Genomic DNA, 25,823 nt, shown 5'->3' with positions numbered 1-25,823 from the left:
AATGGGTGCCTACACTCACAACAGAATCTAGTTATTTAAAATGAATGCAATCTAATAAAGTTCTTCCTTTCCTTCTTTAAAGCTACAAAGCAGTCTGTAAAGAACAGCATAGAATCCACAGTTGTGAGTTCCATGGATTCCTGGAAACCTCATACTGTGCCAAGTGAGGTACAACAAAGTACCACATGTCTCTTTCTTGAAATACAATTTAAGAGACACAGAACTGTAGCCCAGTATTTGCCTTCTATCTTGAGGGACCTTCAAGGTGACTTCACAATTATTATGACATTAATAAAAATAGTATTTGCAAGATACATTCCAATCTATTAGAAAATATCATCTGTGGCTGCCTATACTGACAGTAATGTAAATATTAAAGAGAAATGGAATAGATCTTATACATGGAAATGAATTCAAGAATGAGCCTATTGAAAATGCTTTGCCAAGTCCACTGTGCTTGTTAGCCATGGATCTCTTTATTTTTTTGCACTAAAGCAATGAGAAAATGCAGCCACCAACAGAAGTCTTGTACTCCAAAGCACGAATGCTAGGTATTTATTTAGAATCTGAATTTGAATTCCTAGTACATTAAGCCAACAAAATTTAATAAAGGTATGTTCTGAGATAGTGACAAGAAACTTGCATGTTATATTGATCGTATACTGTGCCATTTGCTCTCATACAGATTAGTTCATATAGACCAGTGATGTAATTTCCAAGATTAGTTTTTTGTTGTGCCATCTAAGAAAGCCCACAGGAATGTTATCTGCCTTTAAGATCTCCCTTCTAGTCAGTACCTCTAGACTGTATACCTGGTTAGAACCATTAGTTTTCACTGGAAACTGTTATTTTTCTAGGTACAGGTTGTTAGCTTTGCTACAGAACATAACTGGGATTCTCTGGACTTTTACGATGGGGGAGACAACAATGCACCAAGACTTGGAAGTTATTCAGGTAAAAGAGAAATCTAAGTTCATGTAAGATGAAAATACAATCAGCAATACACAAAAAAGAATTAAAAGTTCCTAAAACTCTTTCAGGTTTAATTGTGAGCCATATACAATGATATAAGTTATGAGAAGTTTTCAAATATTAAAATGAGTGGTAGCATGTTCTTTTAAGCTTTCCAGAATTCCAATTATATTTTAGCAATATTTGTTGTTTTTTATGCAAGTAGTATAATATTAATGAGTTATGATTTTTTAATACTACACTACTCTTTTTTTCTTTTTTTCCCTCCTTTATTAATTTATTCTTGTTACATCTCAATGGTTATCCCATCCCTTGTATCCTCCCATTCTTCCCTCCCTCCCATTTTCCCCTTATTCCCCTCCCCTATGACTGTTCCTGAGGGGGATTACCTCCCCCTGTACATGCTCATAGGGTATCAAGTCTCTTCTTGGTAATCTGCTGTCCTTCCTCTGAGTGCCACCAGGTCTCCCCCTCCAGGATGAGATCTAATGCCCTCTTCTGTCATTCATGCCAGCAGAGCATGAATAAATAAATCTTAAAAAAAAAAAAAGTAGAACATTATGATAGGCAGATTTGAGCTCAGGGGTCCCGCTCAAACTAAAGCACCAGCCAAGGACAATACAGGCGGTAAACCTTAAACCCCTACCCAGATCTAGCCAATGGACAGAACACTCTCCACAGTAGAGTGGAGAGTGGGATATTACTTTCTCACATATTCTGGTGCTACACTACTCTTAAAATTAGGATGAATAATAGCAATTAAAACATGGCTCTGCTTTTTAAAATTATGATATTCAGCAAAATATTGTACAGCCAGTACACAATATTATTTTATTTTTTATTTTTTTATTAATTTATTCTTGTTATATCTCAATGGTTATCCCATCCCTTGTATCCTCCCCTTCTTCCCTCCCTCCCATTTTCCCCTTATTCCCCTCCCCTATGACTGTTCCTGAGGAGGATTACCTCCCCCTGTATATGCTCATAGGGTATCAAGTCTCTTCTTGGTAACCTGCTGTCCTTCCTCTGAGTGCCACCAGGTCTCCCCCTCTAGTGGACATGGTCAAATGTGAGGCACCAGAGTACATGAGAAAGTCATATCCCACTCTCACTCAACTGTGGAGAATGTTCTGACCATTGGCTAGATCTGGGTAGGGGTTTAAAGTTTGCGGCCTGTATTGTCCTTGGCTGGTGTCATATTTGAGTGGGACCCCGGGCCCAAATCTGCCTATCATAATGTTCTACTTGTTGTCATTGGCTGGTGTCATAGTTTGAGCGGGACCCCTGGGCCCAAATCTGCCTATCATAATGTTCTACTTGTAGGTTTCTAGGACCCTCTGGGTCCTTCTATTTTGCTCTTCTCCCATGCTTCTCTTATCTAGAGTTCCAAGAGGATGTCCTCCCCTCTGTCCCAGGTTCCTGGTAAGTGAAGGCTGGAGAGATGGCTCAGCCATTAAAGGCTAGGCTCACAACCATAAATATAAGAGTAAAATTATTTTAGAAAGTGAATATCATGACAGATGCCATAAAGTACTGTTAAATAAGCGTAAAGGAAGTAAAAAGTTACTTACTTGAAATGAATACACTTTTACAGAAGTCATGTATCTATACAAAATCATACCAGATAGAAAAACAAAGTGACATAAATTACCTTATTATTCAAAGCATTGGCTACTTTTAAAAATGGTCATCTTTATAGTAAGTCAATTGTTCATATATGTTGCATTCTACAGAATATCATTTTCTTGTTTTTCTTGTATTTACACATTATCTTGATCATAGCACCGTAAATCTAAATATATATAAAAACCTTCTCTGGAAGCTTAGCATAGTGGTACTTGCCTTTAATCCCACCACTCAAGATGGAGAGGGCAGGCAGATCTCTGTGAGTTCAAAACCAGCCTGGTCTACAAAGTGAGTTCCAGTATAGCCATGGCTGTTTCACAGAGAAACCCTGTCTTGTAACATAACAACAAAAATCATTCTTCTGTGGAATTTGGTAAAGTTTGCATGGATGAATAGTCATCACAGAGTTCACTTCCCTTGGAGACAGGAACAGTGAATTAAAATAGGATAAAGGAGTAAACATTTCTGCTCAATATTCTCAAATGCTTTTGACCAATACACAATTTTAATTAGTGTGCTGGCTGGTTACCAGTTCACTTAATTTCTTTATTGTTGCTGTGGTCTTTTACTCATGGTCCGTTACCTGTGTTCTCAATTGTCATTTCAGGAACAACAATACCTCATCTTCTGAATAGCACATCCAATAATTTATACCTAAATTTCCAATCAGATATTAGTGTCTCTGCTGCAGGATTTCATCTTGAATACACAGGTAAATGCAATTTATCAAACTCTTGGAATGTTAAAACATTTTGGTTTTGTCGTATTTTGATTTGTTTTTCATTTATCTTACTTTATTTATTTTATTATTATTATTATTATGGAGATGGTTTTTTTTCTAAAGAGATGCAAAAAAGTTGGGGAATCAAATGGGAAGGAGGGTCTGAGACACTGGAAGGAGTAGGAAGAGGAGAAACCATAATCTAAATATATTGTATGAAAAAAATCTATTCTCAGTAAAAGAAAATGAAAACTTTTAAGGCAAAGCAAAATAAAATAATGATAAAAATACTATCATTTGTGTACAATTGACACCGACTTTGGCAAAGCAAACATTCAGTCTGATCTAATATTGTTTAAGATTTCAAACCATTCTATCAACTCAGTTGAAAATCCTGTGAGTATAAAATGATGGATAATTCCAGAATTTTTATATAGTGCATGTTTTAATGTTAGAAGAAGCAACACAATGAATTAATAAGGATACAGTAGCCACAAAGATACTAATGAAACCTCTAAAATATATTTGTGTGAAACTGAAATCTTAGGCTGGCTGAAAGTAATTCCCATTTCAAGTTTTCTTTTCTTTCTTTTCTTTTTTGTTCTTTTAAATTTTTTTCTTTTTCTTTTTTATTTAATTAATTTATTTAGGCTACAACTCAATTGTTATCCCATCACTTGCATCCTCCCATTCCTCCCTCCCTCCTGCTTTCACTCTACTCCCCTCCCTTAGGTCTATGACCATGGGGGATCTCCTCCCCCACTATATGGTCATAGGCTATCCAGTCTCATCTTGATAGCCTGCTTATTCTTTCTTTGAGTGCCATCAGGCCTCCCCACCAAGAGGAGGTGGTCAAATATGGGTCACCAGATTGCCCATTTCAAATTATAATTAGCCTCAGAAACCACTGTTTCTTTAAAAGTGGATATTCTAGATGTATCCTGTAGGTTTGTGTCCTGTGATTGGTTTAGTTAACTGCATAAGTTCCACAGGGTCCTCTGTGCTGATACATGCAGAAGGATATTGACCACTGAGTACTCTAGCTTGGATTATAACATACTGGCCACAAGTGACATGAATGTTTTTCCTTGCCCTCTTCTAGATTTTAGGCAAACTGCCTTCAGTTTTTCAGTATATCATATGATACCTCTGGCGCGTCTTCCACAGTTGTTATTTGATTTCATTGAGTTACTTGTATAAAATTTGTCATTTGTTTTGCTTCTATTAATAAGATCATTTAGTTTGTTTTACATTCTATAAAAACATGTGCCACATGTATTGCTGTATATTTTTTAAACCAACCTTACATCTATGTAATAAATTTAATTTGGTTGGCTCATAGCTCTCTTATTTCTGTGTTAAATTTATCCATTAGTATTTTGTTGAACATTTTGCCTTCTTGGTCAGCAACGGCATTGAGTTTTCAACTACCTTTTCTGAGTTGTGTTTTTGTGACTTCAGTGATAAGATGACATTGATATTAATAAGTGAACTTGGAAATGCTCTTTCCTATAAAACTTTGTGGAAAAGTTTGACAAGGGTTGGAGGAACTCATTAAATATTTCAGACTTATAAAATTATTTTTCTTTATCTTTCTTTGTTTGGTGGTTTAGATGACTGAGTCAATGTCCTTGCTATTAAGACCACCTCCCCTTGGTGGGGAGGCCTGGTGGCACTCAAAGGAAGAATAAGCAGGCCACCAAGATGAGACTTGATAGCCTATGACCATAAAGTGGGGGAGGAGTTCTCCCATAGTCATAGACCTAGGGGAGGGGAATAGGGTGAAAGCGGGAGGGAGGAAGGAATGGGAGGATACAAGTGACAGGATAATAATTGAGTTACAATCTGAATAAGTTAATAAAATTAAAATTAAAAATTAAAAAAAGAGTTTGTCTTTTTTGTTTAGGTTTTTTTGTTTGTTTGTTTCAATTCAGTCTTTATATAGTGTTTCTTGTATTGTTTCTTTTTGTCTAGTTATTAAACTTTTTAAATGTAATTATTCATTGTGTTTTTATACTTATTTACAAAATTTCTTTGTTATCAGTTACAATGCTTCTATTTTATGAAAATAATTTGTAAGTTGAGGCAAGGGACACTTTCGAATCATTACTTTCCTCATTGTTGTGTCAGATATGCAGCAAATATTACTTGAGAGTTAACATTTGTTTTTTAACCTTTCTCCTTTCCTTTTTGAGTCACACACCATGGTGAAAGTGGCACCGTAGGCTGCATGGTGGTAAAAACATAAGTTGATGTTATGGCAGCAGGTGGGATGGAGAGAGCTAGACCAGAGCCAGTGGCAGGTACAAGTTCCCAGACTTGCGTCAGTGACACACTTCCTTCTGGTTGGCTCTACATCCTACAAACTCTACAACCTCCCCAAAGTAAACTAGCACCTGGAGAATAAGTGGTCTTTCTTTCTATAGCCCAATTCTTGGAAACTTAAACAACAACAACAACAACAACAGACTAAGAGAAACAGAATAAAAGGGATTAGGCCTATTGCTTGTATACATACATTATAAGTTGTATTGATCCTAGATCAAATGTATCATACGTGTAGTTAGGTTATCATATGGATAGTGAGATATTAATTCTTTTGAATTCAGAATGCATACTTTATACAGAAAGGATTGGCCATACCACATATCTGTGTTCATTTAAGAAACCATCATGTTTGAGGATGTGTCAAGGTCCTAAGATTTGACAAGTACTCAAAATCAGTGTGTTATTAAATATGATACTTAAACATAGAAAGTATTAAATATATGAAACTGACATAATCAACACGAGCATGACAACACCAATGTTGATGAAATTTAGACCTCAGTTCTATGCACATTTTATATGTATTATACAGGCCTATTTCTTTACGGTCTCTCTCTTTATCACTTAATATCTCTTTGTCCAGTCTATTAAGTCATCACTGAAACATCATGGCTTATGCTGGATATCTGATAGAACAGAATTCCTAGTGAGAAAGCAAAGAGCCCAAATTGATATGCATGTACCTAGTAAAGACTAGTTAGCCCATTTAGCTCTTTTTTATTTTAATGGTAATAGAGTTTATTAACAGTGACAGAGGATGTTTTGGCACACACTTTTGAAGCTTCCATTCTCTACTGGGCAGATTTGTTGTTGTCTTTAGGACTCTAGTAATAAAATGGAGTGTGTGGTAGAACATAACCTTCCAGCTCATGGTCAGGGAGAAAAGAAAAGAAGAGCCACGAATTCCAAAATCTTGGACAATGACAAATAAGATCTTCACCTGGTTCTTACCTGTGAAGGGTACCATTTCTTCCCAGTGAAAGGGTACTAGGGTCTAAGCCTGTCCCATAGTCATTTTTTGTAGGACAATAATGGTCCAGACTCTAACATTACTTAGCCAGTATTAGAGTTCTCATCCTCTTTTTATGAAGCTCAGAAACAGTGTATGTATTTTTTTAATAACACATTTTTATTGAAAATAAAATAATTCATATTATATCTCATTTTCTATCTCATCCCATGCATCCTCCCATTCCTCCCTCCCTCCCACTTTTACCCCAATTCCCCCTTCCCTATGACTGTGGCTATGGGGGACCTCCTCCCCTTGAATATGGTGCTAGAGTATCAAGTCTCTTCTTGGTAGTCCACTATCCTTCCTCCGAGTGCCATTGGGCCTCCCCAACAAAGGACATGGCCAAATATGGGGCACCAGAGATCCTGTGAGAGTCAGTCCCCAGTCTCCACTTAACTGTGGAGAATGGTCTGTCCCTTGGCTAGATCTGGGTAGGGGTTTGATGATGACTACACGTTTTGTCCTTGGTTGGTGCCTTAGATCAAGTAGAACCCCTGGGCTCAGATCCACCCATCATAATGTTCCTCTTGTAGGTTTCTAGGACCCTCTGGATCCACCTACTTCCCTATCCCCTATATTTTTCTCACCTAAAGTCTCAATAGGATGTCCTCACCTCTATCCCAGTTTCCTGGTAGGGCAGACTTTCATGGGACCTGCCCCTTGGGCTAGTGTCCAGTTATAAGTGAGTATATACCATTCGAGTCTTTCTGCTTCTGGGTTAGCTCACTGATTATGATCATTTCTAGTTCAATCCATTTGTTCATAGCAGCCTTATTCATAATTGCCAGAACATGGAAACAGCCTAAGTGTCCCTCAGTAGAAGAATGGATAAAGAAACTGTGGTACATATACACTATGGAATTCTACTCAGCTATTAAAAACAAGGAATTCCCAAAATTTGTGGACAAGTTTATGTATTTTTATAAAAAGGAATACTTGACAAATGTGAAAATAAGACTCATTCATTCAATCTGTATATATTTTGAACACCTTTTTCTATGACAGACCCAATGTTCAACACAGAATATGTCGAGATAAGTGAGTGACAGTCTCTCTTGAAAAAAAAAGTTAGTCTATTAGAAGAGACAGAAAAGTTAAGAAACAGCACATTGCTATAATACACTAATGAGTGTGTGTGTGTGTGTGTGTGTGTGTGTGAATACACAGAATAATAATCAGCTTCATGTGTAAAGTTCAGAGTATTTCAAAGAGGTGGTGACATTTGTGCCGAGTCTTAAAAACTAAGCAGAAGTTTCCCATTAGACAAGACTTGGAGGATATTTTCAGCAGAACAAACTTTATGATCTGACAAAGCGGTGGAATATGCAAGGCTAGGAGAGCTGCATCTGTTTCAGTAGAGCTTCCACACATAAGGGTAGGTGAAGCCATAGTAACTAAGGCTGCTTCTGAAAGCATAGCTACCTCTCACTTCATTGCAGGGGGTATCTAGTTCAAAGCTACCATGCGCTTCTTGTAGCCATGCATAATGCAAAGCATTAAATTATTTTATTCATAAGTAGCTTGAAGAAACTTCATGCGAAATTTTGTGTATGGCATTTGCACCTCTGAAAGGTATCATTGAATGCAAAATTATTATTTATATACAATAAATATTAGAAGATCATTTATAGTAAATGATTACTTAGGTAATTTTGTATTATATTTATAACTGTTGAAAAAATATTTTTCCACATATAAGGGAAATTGAGATAGATCCTAAGAAAAATGTATGTGCTGGTAATGTAAGTTGGATTTCCAGAGAACTAAAGGTTTGACTAGTCTTGAGGGAAATAAATGAATAATGATTTTAAATGTCATAGTTTTAGACCTTTGACATATAATCATCCATGTAACTTAAGCATGTTAAATTTCAATATTTCCTGTATAAAGGACACTGATTTCTGTTGCAGGGAACTGGAAGCTAAATGAAGTAATTAACTTTTCTAGTTGCATAGGATCTTTATTATGTGGAATATATTCATTGACTAAGATATCAAAGAATGCCACTGTTCCCTACACTAAATTCTGCATCAGACTCAAAGCTGAGAGAGAGAGAGCACTTCCATTGGTAAAGAACGAGCATCTGCACAAGTCTTGCAAGAGTCTTTTACATTTCTTTGCTTTAAATAACAAGAATATTGACTTTTCTACTGATCTAGACACTCTTCAAAGGCAATAGATTTATTTAAATCCGTATATTCCAAAGTAAATATTTTCAAAGGAATGCTTGGGTTTAAGCTGATCTCCAATACAAATCATTAGAAGAAAAAGGAAAAAAAAAAAAAAAGAAAGCAAAAGAAGAAATGAAAATGTTAGAATAACATTAAGAACAATGCTGAATATTATTTCAGAAATTATGAATAGTGTGCCATAAGCAAATGAGAAGCAAGTGTTTTAAGCAGTGTGTTTTGATCACCCAGAGCAACGTGAGAGCATTAGATTAATGCTCACTATTAAGTGGAGCAAAACTCTAAAATCTTCCTGGATTAAAGTATATATATTTAAACAAATTGGCTAAAGCTAATAGTATAATGAAAAGGTCCATAGTGATAACAAATAATAATTTTATCAAATTATAGCTTCTTTGGGGGAAATAATGACCTTTTTTGATAAACTAAATTCCTTAATAAACAGTATATGTGGCGGTATTGTCTCATTGAAATACACAAAGTGAATGTGTTTTTTTTAATCTGTCAGTGATTAAATTAAAATAGAAAATTGGAAGGATATAGTACAATTGATTAGGAAAAGAAAGCAACAGATCATGAACAAGGAGGCCAAATAGGATAGAAGGCAGTAAAAGAAAAAAAAAAAAGGAGAAAATTACAGTCTAAGTTGAAGGTAGTTAATCAGTCCTGGCAGAAGCCTACATTTCTTTTTAATTAATTGGAAAGACTTTGGAATAATCTTCATGTTTCACTCCTCTTCTCTAATCAATTATCAGCACCGTACTAGATAGCTGCTGAGGTTAATTCTAACACAATGGTGGTAAGTGGGGTAAGTCAGTGTAAAGATTAAGTCAAGATTTACAGAATTAAAACCACTAAGTTCTGTTCTGGTTTTAAAGGAGAAAATTAGATATTAGTAGTGAAGACGTAAAATTTGATTCCTGGTTAGAAAGACTGACTTGTAGTAAAATGTGACTGGAGATCAAGTGCCACATGTTGCTGCTGTGGGTTGGGACCTTGTCTAGGAGTGACAAGGAAGGCTGGCTGCCCATCCACTGAGAGCTCGGAGATATTCTTGATACACTCTATGCCTACACAGTAGCTTTCTGGCCCGTGCTTATACCTATTATGGTTAGCACGGACTCGAGCTATTGGCTCTAGTGTGGGCTTTCCACTGGTAGTGGCAAAACATCTAAAATAGTGAGGAAAGGAAGACACACACACACACACACACACACACACACACACACACACACACAAAAGATGATGAAGTAAGACAGATTCCACCAGGTAGATTCCAACAAGATTCTTCTATAAGCTTTCCTAACTTTACTCACACATACATACGTACATACATACATATATACATACATACCTACACACACATACACACATTCACATATTGGTTGGATGAAAACAGATTCCAACAACCTTATACACATACACATATGTGTATGTGGATTAGAAAAGATTCCAACAACTGTATTGTGACCCACAGTTTATATACCGCAGCAAAGCCCTTCAAGCAGTACAAAAATCACAATGTGGGTACATTCTACTTTTCTTTACATGAATGACCACCATAAGTATACATAAGAAAAACATGTTCCTCAATATCTTCACATGATCAAATGTTTCACGTGGGTAAGAATCAGACATGAGAACCAAGTTATTCCCAAGAACCAATGTACATTTGTAACCAAGCAATTTGTTCCATATTAACAAAGTATGAGCAAGCAAGGTATTTCTTAGCCAGTTTCACTTGCCTGTCAGGATTCAGTTTGAAGCTACAAAGAGAGAATCAATTATCTGAAGGGTAATCTTATAAAAGCCTTAAGAGAATCACATATCTAAAGTTTTATATAAAAACAATCAGCCATTTCCACTTTAAATCTTTAAGGTGTGCATCGACTCATTAATATTTTTTATTAAACCATATCAGGAAGCTGAGAGCAAAAAATAGGATAAGGGAATTAATCATCAATTCAGTCACCATATCATCCTAAAAGAGTAACATCAGTTAGTACTATTTTTTGCTATTGTTTTTCTCGCCAACCTCAAAAAGTTCCTAGCTTTACTACTGAGTGCACTTTTTCCTAACTTAAAAGCCAATGTCAAAGCCATCTTTATGTAATTTTGCTAGACAAACTTTCCCCCCAAGTTTTTTTTTAATGTTAGGGTCACTAGCAAAAACATCTTTACATAACCTTGCAGAACAAGCTATTTTTCCAAATTCTTTCTAAGGGTAGCATTTGTTGTTAGCAATCTCCATGTGTAGGTTCTTTTCTTTTGCTTTTCTTTCTTTCTTTTCTTCCTTCTTTCTTTATCTTTTTGTTTGGTTTTTGTTTGTTTGTTTGTTTTGGTTTTGAGGGATTTCTTTTTTCCTTTTTTAAATGTTTATAATTTATTCACATTATATATCAATTGTTATCCCCCGGCTCTTATCTTTCTACCTCCCTCTTCTGCCATATTCCCTTTCCCTAGACCTCTGATAAGGGGTGAACTGCTCAGGATAGCTGCATCCCCTTCCTCTGTGTACCCACAGGGTCTCCCCACCAAGGACAAGTCATCAAATTGCAGGCACCAGGGTTCATATCAGAGGCAGTCCCTGCTCTCCATCCCCGCTACTTTGGAGAATGAGCTGTCCTTTGGGTATATCTGAAGAGGGCGGTGGTGCAACAGTTTGTGCCGGGCCCTTTTCAAGGATGGTGGTTGAATCATTAATCTGCTGCAATTCCTGAAAGAAAGCAAGCCTTATTATTGTGAGTGCCAGTGATACTGCCTAGTGAGGGGCTGGAAACCTCCTTAGAGTTCTCATAAAATTCATAGATTATGAGGGATGTGGTGACCACAAGGGCCACAAGCAGAGCTATGCTCCATAACAGTATGAAGTCCTCAGGAAACACAGTCCTTGGGGTTATTTCACTCTGAGACACTCAGAGTAGGTATGCTAAGTGGTGGGCCTCATCCTGTGAGTGCTTGAGTTCTTTTTCTCTTCCTGCTGCCTGCCTCCCTACAGAACTAGTCACTACAAAGCCACCATGGAGTTCTATTAGGTTGGTGTGACTTTTTTTTTTTCAGCCCTTACCCAGAAAGAGACATATCTTTCTTGTTCTTCTCTTGTTTTGTTTATTTCGGGTGGTGGCCCAGAGCCCAACATACTTTCCCTGTTACTCTGGGCTTTTTAATCTTCCTCTGAAACCCTCTAACTGCCACATGGCTGCTGACAAACGGCATGGTTATCTCTTCCTCTCCACATTCCTTCCTTGGGCAGCTGTATTGATTAAAGCTCTCCTGGCTCGGGTGTGTTTTCTATTTGAAACTGGAATCAAGCCATACATCATACATCATAAGCTTTACCAAAAGGAGGAGAGAGGAAGAGATGGAGGAAGAAGAATTTCATTAAGGACACTGGATGAGACCAGACAGGCTGTGGTCATGTGGTGGGGGAGGGGGTCCCCTTCTGGTAGAGGTCTAATGGGAGAGGAATAGGGTGAAAGAGGGAGGGAGGGTGGAAACGGGAAGATACAAGTGAGGGGATAACAATCAGGATGTACTCTGAATAAATACTAATAAAAAATAAGCAAAAAAAGGGGACTGAGGTATAACAAGATTTTTAAAGTATGAAAATGCACACAAAATCATTGCACATATTTATTGTGATATATCAAATCTATGTATATATTATATATGAATTAAATTAGGGCCATTGGCACACTTAACACTTTAAACATTTATTTTTTACTTGTTGGGGGATATTGATAAGATTTTGAACTACATGTTTAGAAATATACAGCAAATTCAGTGTTATTAGTCACTGGTACCTGACTACCCATACTGTGGCCAACTAGAAGTTACTCCTACACATCTAAGCTCTGTCATGGTCATCCCTCATCTCTCCAGCTTCCTTCCGCACTTTCCTGCCTCTTACATATCTAGACTTTTCTACAACTACTAGATGGATTCCATAAGCATACCTTGTATTTGTAGTACTGTGTCTGGCTTATACTTAAGATAATACCCTCAGTTTTATTGGTTTTACCACAAATTCAAGGACTTATTTTTTTTTAATGGATATAAAAGGTTCTTCCATAAATATGTACCATGCTTTCTTTTTCGGACACTTAGGTTGACTGCTGTGTATCTTGGCTGTTCTGAGTAGTAGTGCTACAACAGGGATAAGACACATCCGTTCTGTGCATGGTAGTAATGAAACTTCTCAATCTTAAGCTTAATATGTAACTTTAGTAAATAAGTACCTAGGGAAGTATGTGGGGCTCTACACCAGCATCTGAAAGAAAGGATACAAGAGAAGAAAAAGAAAAAAAAATCTCTCTCCTCTCTGAGTCAGGACTGAAAAATATCACACCAACTTAACAGAACGTCATAGTCAGGTAGCTATAGTTTCAGTGTTTTGATGAATGTCTTTTAGTGGTTTTCATAACGAGTGTAATAATTTAAATTTCCACCAAAGAACTACTTTTAAAAACGTTTAAGTTTAGATACATACCCATAAAAAAGGGGTTATGCAGTTGGGCACTTATGAAAAATAATAGAATGATGTTGATGTGTGTGGAAAGATAGTTATATTAATTTATTTTATATGTATTGGGGATGTACTCATTTCATTCAAGTCTTTGCTAATTTACTTTTGGCAATCACTGAGATAAATGTTCCTGCCTACAAGGTGACATAAGGGAGGAAACACAACGGGGAAATAAGAATCTCATCATAACACTATGAGTACTAGGAACAGATGCAGATGGCTTTGAAGTTTTCTATAAAAATGAACAAAAAAAAAAACCAAATTTTTTTTTACCCATGAAAATCAGACTTTTACTACATCCCTAAAGGGATATTTTAAATAGTACAGGATTCAGGAAAGATGGCAGGTGTTCTGTCTTGGGAAACAGAATTTTGGCTAAGATTCCTTCCCGAAAGCAAAGGTTTTACCCATCTGATTTGTCAAGGGAAAAATAACACTCTACATTACTGATAGCACAATTACTACACAGAAAAAAAAAATCTAATCATCTTGCATCTTTTCTTTTAAGCAAAGTGATTATGGAAACCTAGTTTAAAAAAGTTTCTCACAGTTATCTTTCTCCTTTGTTTTCATTTTTTTGTTTGTTTGTTTGCTTTTTCACATGACAAATTGCTTTGTATTTCAGGTTGTGATAGATGCCCAGACCAATTCTTTAATAGCTATTATGATTAGCACAGTGATAAACATGATCAGGCAGATAGTGCTTCTATGTGCTACCTCCTTTTTTTTTCCTTTCTTTTTTAAAATTTTTTTATTAATTTATTCTTGTTACATCTCAATGGTTATCCCATCCCTTGTATCCTCCCATTCTTCCCTCCCTCCCATTTTCCTCTTACTCCTCTCCCCTACGACTGTAACTGAGGGGGACCTCCTCCCCCTATACCCTATCTTTCTCCTTTGACTGTGGCATTTTAGCTTTGGAATGTGACCTCTGGTGTTATGATTAACATTTGCTGTAGCCCTTCCTTCTTTTCGGTGCATCGCCTTCATCACCTCCTGTTATCAGTAGTTCTGGATATTTGACAATTTCCAGTAATGATTTCCCAGTATTCTACTGCATACATACAGCATCCCAAAACTTCTTGCCCCAACAAGGATTTACTATGTCACTTTTACGTAGACCTTTAGTAATAATCTTACATTCTTCCACTTACATGAAATGATATTTTTGTTGTTCTTTTTTGGGGGGGGGGTTATTTGTTCACTTGATTTTAGATTGGATGGCTTTGCTGTTACGTCTTTACTTTCCAAACATCCTTCTCTCTTGGTGACATCCACTGTGACACTTCTCTAGCTTTAAGACTTTTATTTTTTAATTACACAAACTAAGTCTTTACCTCATTGACCTGGCCCGTCAAACTTAGAACTTCTTGCTTTGAATCTTAGATATTATATCCTTTATGATTCTTCTTTTAAACTCATTGTTTAATTACTTAATTTGGCATGTATGTTTGTGTATATTGGGATATACTGGCTCCCCAGCATATGTGTGAAGGTCAGAGGAAAAAAAATTATCCATGATAGCAGACTTTTACTACATTCCTAAAGGAAAACTTTATTCTCTCCTATATCCCTGAGAATCCTGGGGATCGAGCGCAGATGCTTCACACAGGGCGCATTAACACACTGCCCCACCATCCAAGCCCTCTCTGCATGCTATAATGCCACTCTAGATGTTCATGCAGCAGATTCTCAGAACTCAGGACTGTGCACCGTTAACATTAAAGGACAATAGACACAATTTTACTCTTTTCCCCATCTATCCTACAGCTGATCAGATATACAGAGATAAAAATAGCTCATGTATATTATGAAGAAATAATGTGCATAAAATTTCAGAAACAATGTGATACAGAAAAGAAATAGGGAGCCTAGTTGAGGGCTCCATAATGTGATGGCTGGAGAAGGGGCTGCTGTGGCCCCTTCAGGGGAGTTTTTACAGAGATGCAGACATCTGAATAGACTAAAAGGTGACACAGAAGCATATCTTGCTGAATATAGAGAGTGTTTAAAGGCACAGCCAGAACAAAATGCAGAAAACAGAGGTGTGAGGAAAAAAGAGACAAGAGGATGGAAGGAAAAGAGGGATCGGTTCCTACTGATCCGTAATAACATTGTAGTTACTCTAACTGGAGTAATGCAGCATTAGAGGGGAAAATAAAAATTCTCTGATTTTCAAGGTACCATAATGTTTTTCAGTTATTAATGTTTAGCTAATGATTTTAATTAGCTCTTCTGAAATTATCACTCTTAATAAGTATTCAATGACTTTTGGGAGGTATGTTCCACATTTTTAATTCCAACAAGGCCACACAGTGTTATGCTCTTTTACAGTCTCAATAAATATGTGTCAGCAAAGAGAGTAAACTGTGTAAGTTAATCCAAGAGAGCATATAACTTCAGGAAGTGATGGACTATGCCATGGCAGTTTTATCCCAAAGCCAAATATCCCAAGCTAGTGGCAACAATTGAGCAAGTTTCCAGTAAGTTTCTTATAAAGAAAAAAGGCTAGCTGTAGGAAATAATTTCTCTAAAAACAAAGCTAATTATTTTGTTATATTTTAATAAAAATTGTTTTCTTAGGAACCCAATTAATTTAAAATACACAAAAATGTGTTTTAAAAGAAAGCTTTATATATGTGTATCCAATGGTTTAATTGTTTTCTTTCATACACTATGGTTGAAGAAAATGTTATTTGAATAGTTTTTATGCAAAAACATTTCAGAGTTACATAGGTTTGTCTGTTTACACTGTCATTAGGAATGTGTTCCCTTCACAGTGCATCAGGCATTTAAATAATACCAGGATCAAGTGTGAGCCTCTAATCATTGCTAGACTCTTCTGTACTATTTACCATTTCCATCATTATTATTATATTTTCATACTAAATATTATATTGTTATTTTACTTTCATCATTTTACCTCCAGATTCTGACAATCACACACACACACACACACACACACACACACACACACACACACACACACACAGAGAGAGAGAGAGAGAGAGAGAGAGAGAGAGAGAGAGAGAGAGAGAGAGAAAGAGAGGAGAGAGGAGAGAGAAACTCACACCATCTCAAAGGAGTTAGTGGGAATTTATTCCAAATATGAAAAGTGAAGTTTAACAAATAACCTTTGTCCTGATAATCTTTAGTTCGCAAGATACAGTGTATCTCAAAAAATTTTATTTCAGAATAAGTGATCTTTATCAGTCTTTGTGGTCTCCTATACTTTCCATATCCATGTTTTTCCTCACAGATTAAAAAATACTTCATTAACTGTTAAAATCACTGCTGAGCATATATTGAGTGCATATATTAAATGCAGGAGGCATTGATTGTGAGAATAGACACTTTGACAAACCATTACAAAAGAATTCAAGCATTATCAATATGATTATGTTTATTTCCAGTGGAGAACAATACAGTGTGATGCTATTTTACAGTCTCAATAAATATTTCTCAGATAACTGTGCATTACAATCATCTTGATGTCCCTTCAGACCTCCAATGACATGTCTTTTCTCAGAATCCCATGTTTTTCTGGGACTCAGAAAACACTTAGAGTTTTACTTAGAGGTTTGAGTTACTTTGACCATGATCAATACATGAGAGTGTTTTGCACGTTTTAGGTGATGCTTTGAGGTCGTGATAATCTTTTCTTCATTATTCCTAGTGATGGACCTTAGCAGAACAACAACAACAACAAACATAGAGGTGGATACTATGTGTCCTTAAAGGAACCTTCTAGAAGTACCTGAATGTAGCTTTGTAGTCAGCCTAGACGTTCTTATCTTTGGTAGCCTTGTGACAAAAAATCTTCTAGATTTCTTAGAAAATCCAGTCGCTTCACTTGTGATATATTTTCTAAATTGCAAGATAGTTTCAAATTACATGAGAATGTTTATGTAAATTGTTCCTTGACATTTGCTATATATTTAAACCATCAAAATTATTCATTGAGCAGTGGGGCATGGTGGCGGGCGCCTTTATTCATAGTACTTGGGAGGCAGAGGCAGGCAGATGACTGTGAGTTCTAGGAAAGCCTGGTCTACAAAGTTAGTCCAGGACAGCAAAGGCTACACAGAAAAACCCTGTCTTGAAAAACCAACACATGTATATATTCATTGATAAAATTGATGGAAAGGTAACACATCCAGTGAGAAGTCAAACACTATTTTCCATTATTTTATTTTATTTTATTTTATTTTATTTTATTTTATTTTATATGTATGAATGTTTTGTCTGCATACATATCTGTGCATCACTTCTGTGTCTGGTACTTACAGAAGCCAGAAGAAGCTGTCAGATCATGTGTACTGGAATTACAAATCCTTGTATGCCACACTGTGGGTGGTACTGGGAATTGAACCCAGGTCCTTTAAAGAAAAATCCAATGCTCTTAAAAGCTGAGCTATCTCTCTCTCCAGTTCCCAAGTAGTATTTTTTAATACTGGACTATTTAATCAAGAACTTAAGGACTCAACAAATCCACTGTCATGTAGAAAGGGTTTCCATGTAGAAACCCTACTCTGAAGGCTTTCTTGCAGAGTAACCTATTTTCCATTTTTGAAAGACTCCCTTAATTTAGAAAGTGAATAGTATGCATAGCATACAGAAGGGTCTGGCAAAGGCTGTCAGTTCAGGACAGAAACTCTGACTCCTATGACATCATTGAGCTATGCAAATTACATGCTAGCAAATCAGATCGATGTGAGGTGATCAGAAGAGGTCTGTATGCACTTAAACTGAGGGTGTTTCTTTTATTCTAACCTGTGCTTTGGTTTTTATTTTATGACGCACCACATCTTCCATTTCCATGGTAATCTTATAGAGATCTGGACTTCCCTTTTCCTCTGAATTTTAGTTCTTAGGTACTGATTTAAAATGAATCTATATGGGGCCAGCTGTGGTAGTGTACCCTTTCGTCCCAGCATTTGGGAGGCAGAGGCAGGCAGATCGCTGAGTTTGAGACCAGCCAGGTCTACAAAGTGAGTCCAGGACAACTAAGGCTACACACAGAAACCCTGTCTTAAAAAACCAAACAAAAACAAAAACAAAAACAAAAACAAAACCAACCAACCAACCAAAGAATCTGTATGGATCTTTCACCTTGTAGCAGGATGACTAAGAGTTTTAATTATTCTGCTCAGTTTATTATCTTTAAATATTATGACATTACACAAAACTGAATTGGCAGGTCTTCCACAATTACAGAGTTAAAATGTAAGATTAATTAAATTTACTCCAACTGCTTTTCCTGAAATTTTGATATTTTCAAAAAATATTCTCTCTCTCTCTTCTCTCTCTCTCTCTCTCTCTCTCTCTCTCTCTTTCTCTTGTTAAGAATAACAAGTATTACTGAACAAGAAGACTGGTAGAATGCAGAAACTCATATTGGCTAAATATAAAAAAGTATAAGAAATTAGATTTTGTGGTGATATATTTTTCTCTTCAGTACAGAAGTAACATAGTGTTAGTAAAGTGCACTTCATTTGTATTTTGGTATTTTATGGCTTTGGTTATCATGTGTTTTTATAAGCTACATACCTCTTTGTGTAGGGGTTGCTTTAAAACTTTTCACACAGGTATATGTGGCTGCACTTGAATTCTCTTAGGTCAGTTACAGGCAGTGACATTCTCTCTCTCTCTCTCTCTCTCTCTCTCTCTCTCTCTCTCTCTCTCTCTCTCTCTCTCTCTCCAGTCCCTCCCTTCCTCTCTTTTAGCACCAGCACTGGATTATAGAAATCTATTCTTGGATTTACCATTTTTGCTTTCTGATGATTTTCTGCTTGTTTATTTTGTTTAAAGGAAATGGCCTCTCGGTTGTAATATACTGAAAACATCTTTGATAACCACATTTGTTAGAGCAGTAAATATGCTTAGTTCATGGAATGTAAAGAAACACATACATTATGTGTTGTCTTCACCACTTCTGATTTATCAGTTTCTAGTTTTTTGGTTGCTTTGATTATTTATTTTTTTTCAAGACAGTGTTTCTCGATGTAACAGCCCTCACTGTCCTGGAACTCTCTTTATAGACCAGGCTGGCCTCGAACTCATAGAGATCCACTTGCCTCTGCCTACCAAGTGCTAGGAGTATAGTGTGTGCCACCATTTCCCAGTGCTAGCTTTGATTTTTATAGATCATCTGCATATATAGTTTGAGATTAATAATGTTTACGTGATTTTAATAAATATATGGCATTTCTTTAAGCTTTTCCAGGCATACTTTTAGTAAAAACTATATATAACAAATTCACATTTGACATTATATTAAATGGAGAAAATTGTGTTCATATAGGGGGCTTGTTTTCTTTTATTTTTCAAGATAGGGTATCACTATGTAGATCTGGCTGTCCTTAAACTCACTATGTAGACCAGGTTGGCCTAGAACTTACATGGATCTGTCTGTTCCTGCCTTCTGAGTCCTCCTATACCATGCAAGCTTTGTGAAAATTCTTAAATCTATGTACTATTAAATCAGGAAAGAGACAGGGACACCCACTGTCCATACTCCTTTCAGTATAGTGGTTGAAGCACTAGCTAAAGCAATGAGACTAGAGAAGAAAAATAAAGAAACAAATACCAAAAAAGTAAAATTATGTATATTTGCAAATGAGTAAGATTATAAATATGTCTATTTTTTTCTTATATATGATGTATATATAATATCATATATTATATGTATACAATATAATATATATATATGATATTATATATATGAGATATCCCAGAAAATCCACTGGGAAACTAGAAATGGTCAACATTTTAGCAAAGTGACAGGATACACTATCAACTTCAAAAAATTAGAAGCCTTCCAAAAATTACAAGCCTTTCTATAAACCAAACTACAAACAAAAGAAGTCAAGAAATGATCCTATTCACAATAGCATTAAAAATGTCCAGAAATAAACATAAGCCAGCAGTTTAACATCTGTAAAGAAAGCCTTAAAACTTTCTAATGTAAAATCCTTTGAGGGACCATTGTGGCACCCACAAAATTAGTGTACAGATTTCCGCTTTGAATTTATAACATACAGCCTTTACAAGAAGGAACCATGTACACCAATGAAATAAAATTTACAAGTCCTTTGAGAGATTTTAGATAAAGTCAACATTCAAGAGGACAGAATCCAAGATACTACAAGGTATAATGCACATTATGAATACAATTTTCACTGCTACACACCAATGATAATTCATGATGTCTACCAGTAAAAAAAATTGTCCTAAAATTTGGACAAATCAGAATGGTCTGAATGTATATCTTTATCATTTTCAACAGAACCCAAATCTAATCCAGAAACGTATCTATTTGAATCTATCTTACCGTCAAAATTTTGATTCAGCACTATCATTTTATTGCTTTCTCTCCCCAAGCAATTTGCTTAAGACTTAATGCATTAGGCCTTAATGAGTTTACTTTTACAATAAAAAAAAATGCTCTCTTCCCTTGAGCTAATTACATAATTGATTATTTGAGAAAAACAGGGATTTTAAGATTAATTATATTTTTATTCACAGCAATTTTCCTGTTGTCACTCCTTTTGCACACCAGTGTCTCATAAACTATTCAATGTAGAAACACTTCCCACCCAAATCACATTACTAACACTTGTCATTTCTAATTTTAATTGCCATTAACACTAAATATGCCCATGAAATAAAGATAATTAATCTTTATGAACATATTTTGTCCACCAACCTATAAACCCTTACCGATTAATCATACTTTATCATCTTTTTTTTTCTTTTGATTAAAGTTTATTTCCTGATGATCTTGTTGATCATCACTGTTTTGGAGACACTTTACAGTCCTACCCTATTCTTTTGCCTTAATAAACATTTCTAGTTACATCTTAAATTAATAGCACTGTCTCTCATCCCCTGGGCTCCCTACCATAAAGCAGTGGACACTTTTACCGTGTGGATGTGAAGATGGTTCTCATTTTGAACCATTACAATGCTGGAAGATTTTAGGCACTTGGACTGCATGGGATCTTTATTTATGTGATTTTACTTATTTTCTTTTTTTGCATAATCCTAGAGTAACACATGAAACCTAATCATTATCAAGGAGATATGCTTTCATGACAGCAGGACATTTGTTGACTGTGCTGTCACTGAGGAACATGTTGGTGTCTGTGGTCTGTGCTGTGGCTGGGGGCCATGCTGATGCCTATGTACAGCCACAGTGGAGCATTGTGTCTGTGGTCTGTTCTGTGGCTGGGGGCCATGCTGACGCCTGTGTACAGCCACAGTGGAGCATTGTGTCTGTGGTCTGTGCTGTGGCTGGGGGCCATGCTGACGCCTGTGTACAGCCACAGTGGAGCATTGTGTCTGTGGTATGTGCTGTGGCTGGGAGCCATGCTGACGCCGGTGTACAGCCACAGTGGAGCATTGTGTCTGTGGTCTGTGCTGTGGCTGGGGGCCATGCTGACGCCGGTGTACAGCCACAGTGGAGCATTGTGTCTGTGGTCTGTGCTGTGGCTGGGGGCCATGCTGACGCCTGTGTACAGCCACAGTGGAGCATTGTGTCTGTGGTCTGTGCTGTGGCTGGGGGCCATGCTGACGCCTGTGTACAGCCACAGTGGAGCATTGTGTCTGTGGTCTGTGCTGCATGCTGACGCCTGTGTACAGCCACAGTGGAGCATTGTGTCTGTGGTCTGTGCTGTGGCTGGGAGCCATGCTGATGTCAGTGGTTCATGCTGCCTTCAATGGCCATGTTGACACCGTGTTCAGGTTGCTGCTGGAAGCCCTGCGGAAATGTTCCTTCATTTTTAGATGTTTTCCCCAGTGCACATAAAAATTAATGGGGAGACCTGGAAGGACAGCAGGTTACCAAGAAGAGACTTGATACCCTATGAGCATATACAGGGGGAGGAAATCCCCCTCAGGAACAGTCATAGGGGAGGGGAATAAGGGGAAAATGGGAGGGAGGGAAGAATGGGAGGATACAAGGGATGGGATAACCATTGAGATGTAACAAGAATAAATTAATAAAAAAAGGAAAAAATTAATGAAAAGCAACTTGTTATACTTTTTGATAATGAAAGATAAATTGTATTTATGTTTGTTCATTTTATATATTATTTTGTTTGCTAAGGAATTATATATCCCATGCACTGAGCCTCTCATTGTTATCATTCAACTACAATATATAAACTTTCAGCACTCATAGGTTTTATATATATATATATATTTCATAAAAATAAGTCTTTGTGTATTTTTTATTTAACACCATACTCCTACAACTTTTTGTTTGTTTGTTTGTTTGTTTTAACATTAAGCCACACTCCTGTCCCACTAAACATCTATTTGGGGAGTGATTGATTTTTTATTAAATGTATCTATGCATTTCTAGTATCACATATAATGAAAATATTACACAGGTAAAATTGTTTGTTGAATGAAAAAGTGAATGCTATTCATATCTCATGAATATATATTTAACATTTTTTATTTAACTTAATAATACTTGACAGATTAATATGGAATAGTAGTATACGTTGCCGAAAATTAATCCTTGATTTACTATTCACTGTGTTAAACATTAATGAATGTGGCTATAAATAAACAAGAAAATCTATAAATAAAATTTTAAATGTTATAAACAGTTGTGACTTTCCTCACATCTGCTCTACCACCATTACCAATCACGGACTAGTAAAGGTCAAAATCAATCTTCTGAAAAGTATGACTCATGATATTAACCAAGTGATATGTATGTTAGGTGCTTGACAAATATTTCATTATTAGGCTGCTTAATTCTGAATCACATAATTCCAGAGAAAAAAAAGGTGGCTTGCTTAGCAATAAAATTTTACATAAATATTCTAGCATTATGGGCAAGATACAGAGACACTAGGAAAGTGTCTCTAATTAATGTGCCCTATGGTGATCATGAATGTCTACATTAATCTTATAATTTTTATCTTTAGATTAATAAAATATGCTATGTCAAATTATGATTCTGGCATCTATTTAAAAATAATCACTATGCTGAACATGTGGCGAGCAGAGGCAGGTGGATCTATGTGAGTTTGAGGCAACTCTGATCTACAAAATGAGTGCAGGATAGCCAAGGCTACACAGAAAAACTCTCTCTCTCAAAAAACCAAAAACCACTCCTGAGAAAAATTTCCCCAAAAAGCTTAATAATAAAAATACTTATTTGTGTTTTTGTAATAGTCAAGTAATATTTGTTATTTCTAGGAACATTTTACATTGAGTCTACGTATTGTACTTAGAGTGGTATGTTTATTATCACTTAATACAAATCTGTGTACAAATACAAGTGCTAATTCCTTTCCTTCCCTACTTATAAACAAAGCTAACAATATTTGTCTATTCAATATGTCAAGTCACATTTGTTAATGGCATGGCTTTATTAACAAAAATAAAAATTTGTATCCTTCAATTAATTTTTAATTTTTAAACATTAATTTATATTTTTTCCTCCCTATCTCCCTACTTCAACTCCTAAAGTAACCATTCTAATCATGATGGAAAACTAGGAAATTTATCTATCTTCTTTCTCTGATCTATCTGTAGTTTATCTATAGTTTGTCTTCATCTATCTACCTTCCTCTTTATCGTGTATATCTGTCTATCCATCCATCTAATCTATTATTTATCTCTATCTCTCTATCTATCATCTATCTATCTATTGGCTACCTATCTATTTATCATTCATAGAAGATGCTATCAGGTAGCAGACACTCTGGTCTTCAGGTCCTCAGAATCTGTCCTCTTTGGTTATGTGGAGGTACATTATTTAGCATTTGCTATCACACAGTCAGTTGCTCTCTGTATCTTGCCCATAATGCTCTCCATTTACCACAAACAGAGGCTTCTTTGATGAAGATTGAGAGCTCATTTACAGTGGGTAAATAGAAGCATTTAGAATGGAGTTAGAAAGTATGCTCCTTTAGGAAAATGGCAGTAGTTAGTTCTCCTTTAAAGTTCATGACCTCATCAGCCAACAAGGGCTGGCTAGGTTTACAGCACTAGGCATAAAGTCTTTCCAATTGAATGTTCTTTGACTTCAACATTGAGTATCCCCAGAATTTATGTTATGTTATTTGAACCATTATCTTGCCATGGTTGTAATTAATGCTCCCCCTATGAGTAAGAATGAGTAAGGGTTTTTTTTTGGCTTTGTTTCCTTGGAAATATCTATCTCCTAATTTTATAAGAGCCAGTCCTCAGGGTGGAGATTTCCAGGTCAGCTCCATCTATAGTCCTCCAAAGTATGTGATGTGTTCAACAGCAGGTGCTTGTGCTTAAGTTCAGGAAGGGAATTAAATGCAATGACAATAGCTTATATTGTTTCTACAAGTTCATTGTCTATACAAATTCACGATTAAGAAACGTAAGTGAAGTTTTGCAAGCCTGGCAAAGGGGCTTGCATTTCATAGTCTGGGGCTCCTTGGGTGAGCATTATTATGCCAAATGTCATAAATCCACTCAAGGTATAAGTGCAAATACACATATAAACATACATACTATAAACATGTATTTGAATAAACATAAAACATGTTTCCCTGTGGCTTTCAAAAACATCCTTAGTGCCATTTGTCTCCTTTTCTTATTTCACCATCTCTGTCATCCTCTCCCTTGGTCTCTCCATCACCATCTATTTTGGCTTTCCTCCCCCATTTTCAGTTGAACATCCCCCAAGTCCTTCATTCCCCATTTCCGCCTCCATGGCACCTATGCCCTATTACCTAGCATTATGTGAGAAAACATGATAATATGTATTTCTTCTATCCTCATAAAATTAATAAATAAAGATTAAACTTACAACTAATGTTTTAATTATATGTAAAAAATATTCAGTATATCAAGATATAGTTCATGAATTTAAAAGTCCAACGTATGTAGAAGAAGAAGCAGGCAGTGGAGATAAAACAGCTAATAACTTGTCTCATGTTGCTAGGAATGGTTTAAAATAAATCTACAGTTCCCTCTACCCCTTTTCTCTTGTGGTGACAGTTAAAGATAAAACTTAAGAATTTAGGGTACACTTAGACCACTGAGCACTGCACCCATCTTTTAGATAATTTTGATATTTTCTTATTGTTTACAATTAACTAGTTTGATAGCATTAAAGTCACTCTTGCTGGGCTGTCAAGACTAGCCTTGAAATGCTGTACTTGAGTAATCTGTCTGCTCAGATTTGTGCCTATTTCCATAGACTAGCACCACTTTCCTTTTAGTTTTTTTTTTAATCATAGTAGAATATTATACCTCTTTCATGGAGATAGTTTCTACTTTTTTGTTTATTTATATTGTCTTTTTAAATTAATGGTTTACTTTTATTGTCCAATAAAAAGTAATTAGTTCAAATGTTTTTAAGAGTTGAATAAAATCATAAGGTTGTTTCAAATTCAAGGAGAATACGTTTATAATGGATTTGTAGTTTATTGCGCATAAGAATTTTTC

At 36.0% G+C, this 25,823-nt stretch overlaps 1 protein-coding gene across 5 annotated transcripts in view; it reads left to right on the top strand.

Moving 5' to 3' along the window:
* The window catches only part of CSMD3 (CUB and Sushi multiple domains 3), a 1,109,294-nt gene that overhangs the window by 956,226 nt on the left and 127,245 nt on the right, over positions 1–25,823 (top strand). For all 5 annotated transcript variants that reach the window (XM_084749143.1, XM_084749142.1, XM_084749141.1 and 2 more), the window contains 2 exons: positions 858–954; positions 3,206–3,310. In XM_084749143.1, coding sequence (XP_084605269.1) covers positions 858–954; positions 3,206–3,310 — 202 coding nt within the window. The remainder of the gene's footprint in view (positions 1–857; positions 955–3,205; positions 3,311–25,823) is intronic.

Source organism: Acomys minous (assembly GCF_964271855.1).
Source record: "Acomys minous genome assembly, chromosome: 12".
NCBI classification, from domain to species: Eukaryota; Metazoa; Chordata; class Mammalia; order Rodentia; family Muridae; genus Acomys; species Acomys minous.
Note: the sequence above shows the minus strand (reverse complement) of the source record. Positions and strands in the feature narration are given on the sequence as shown.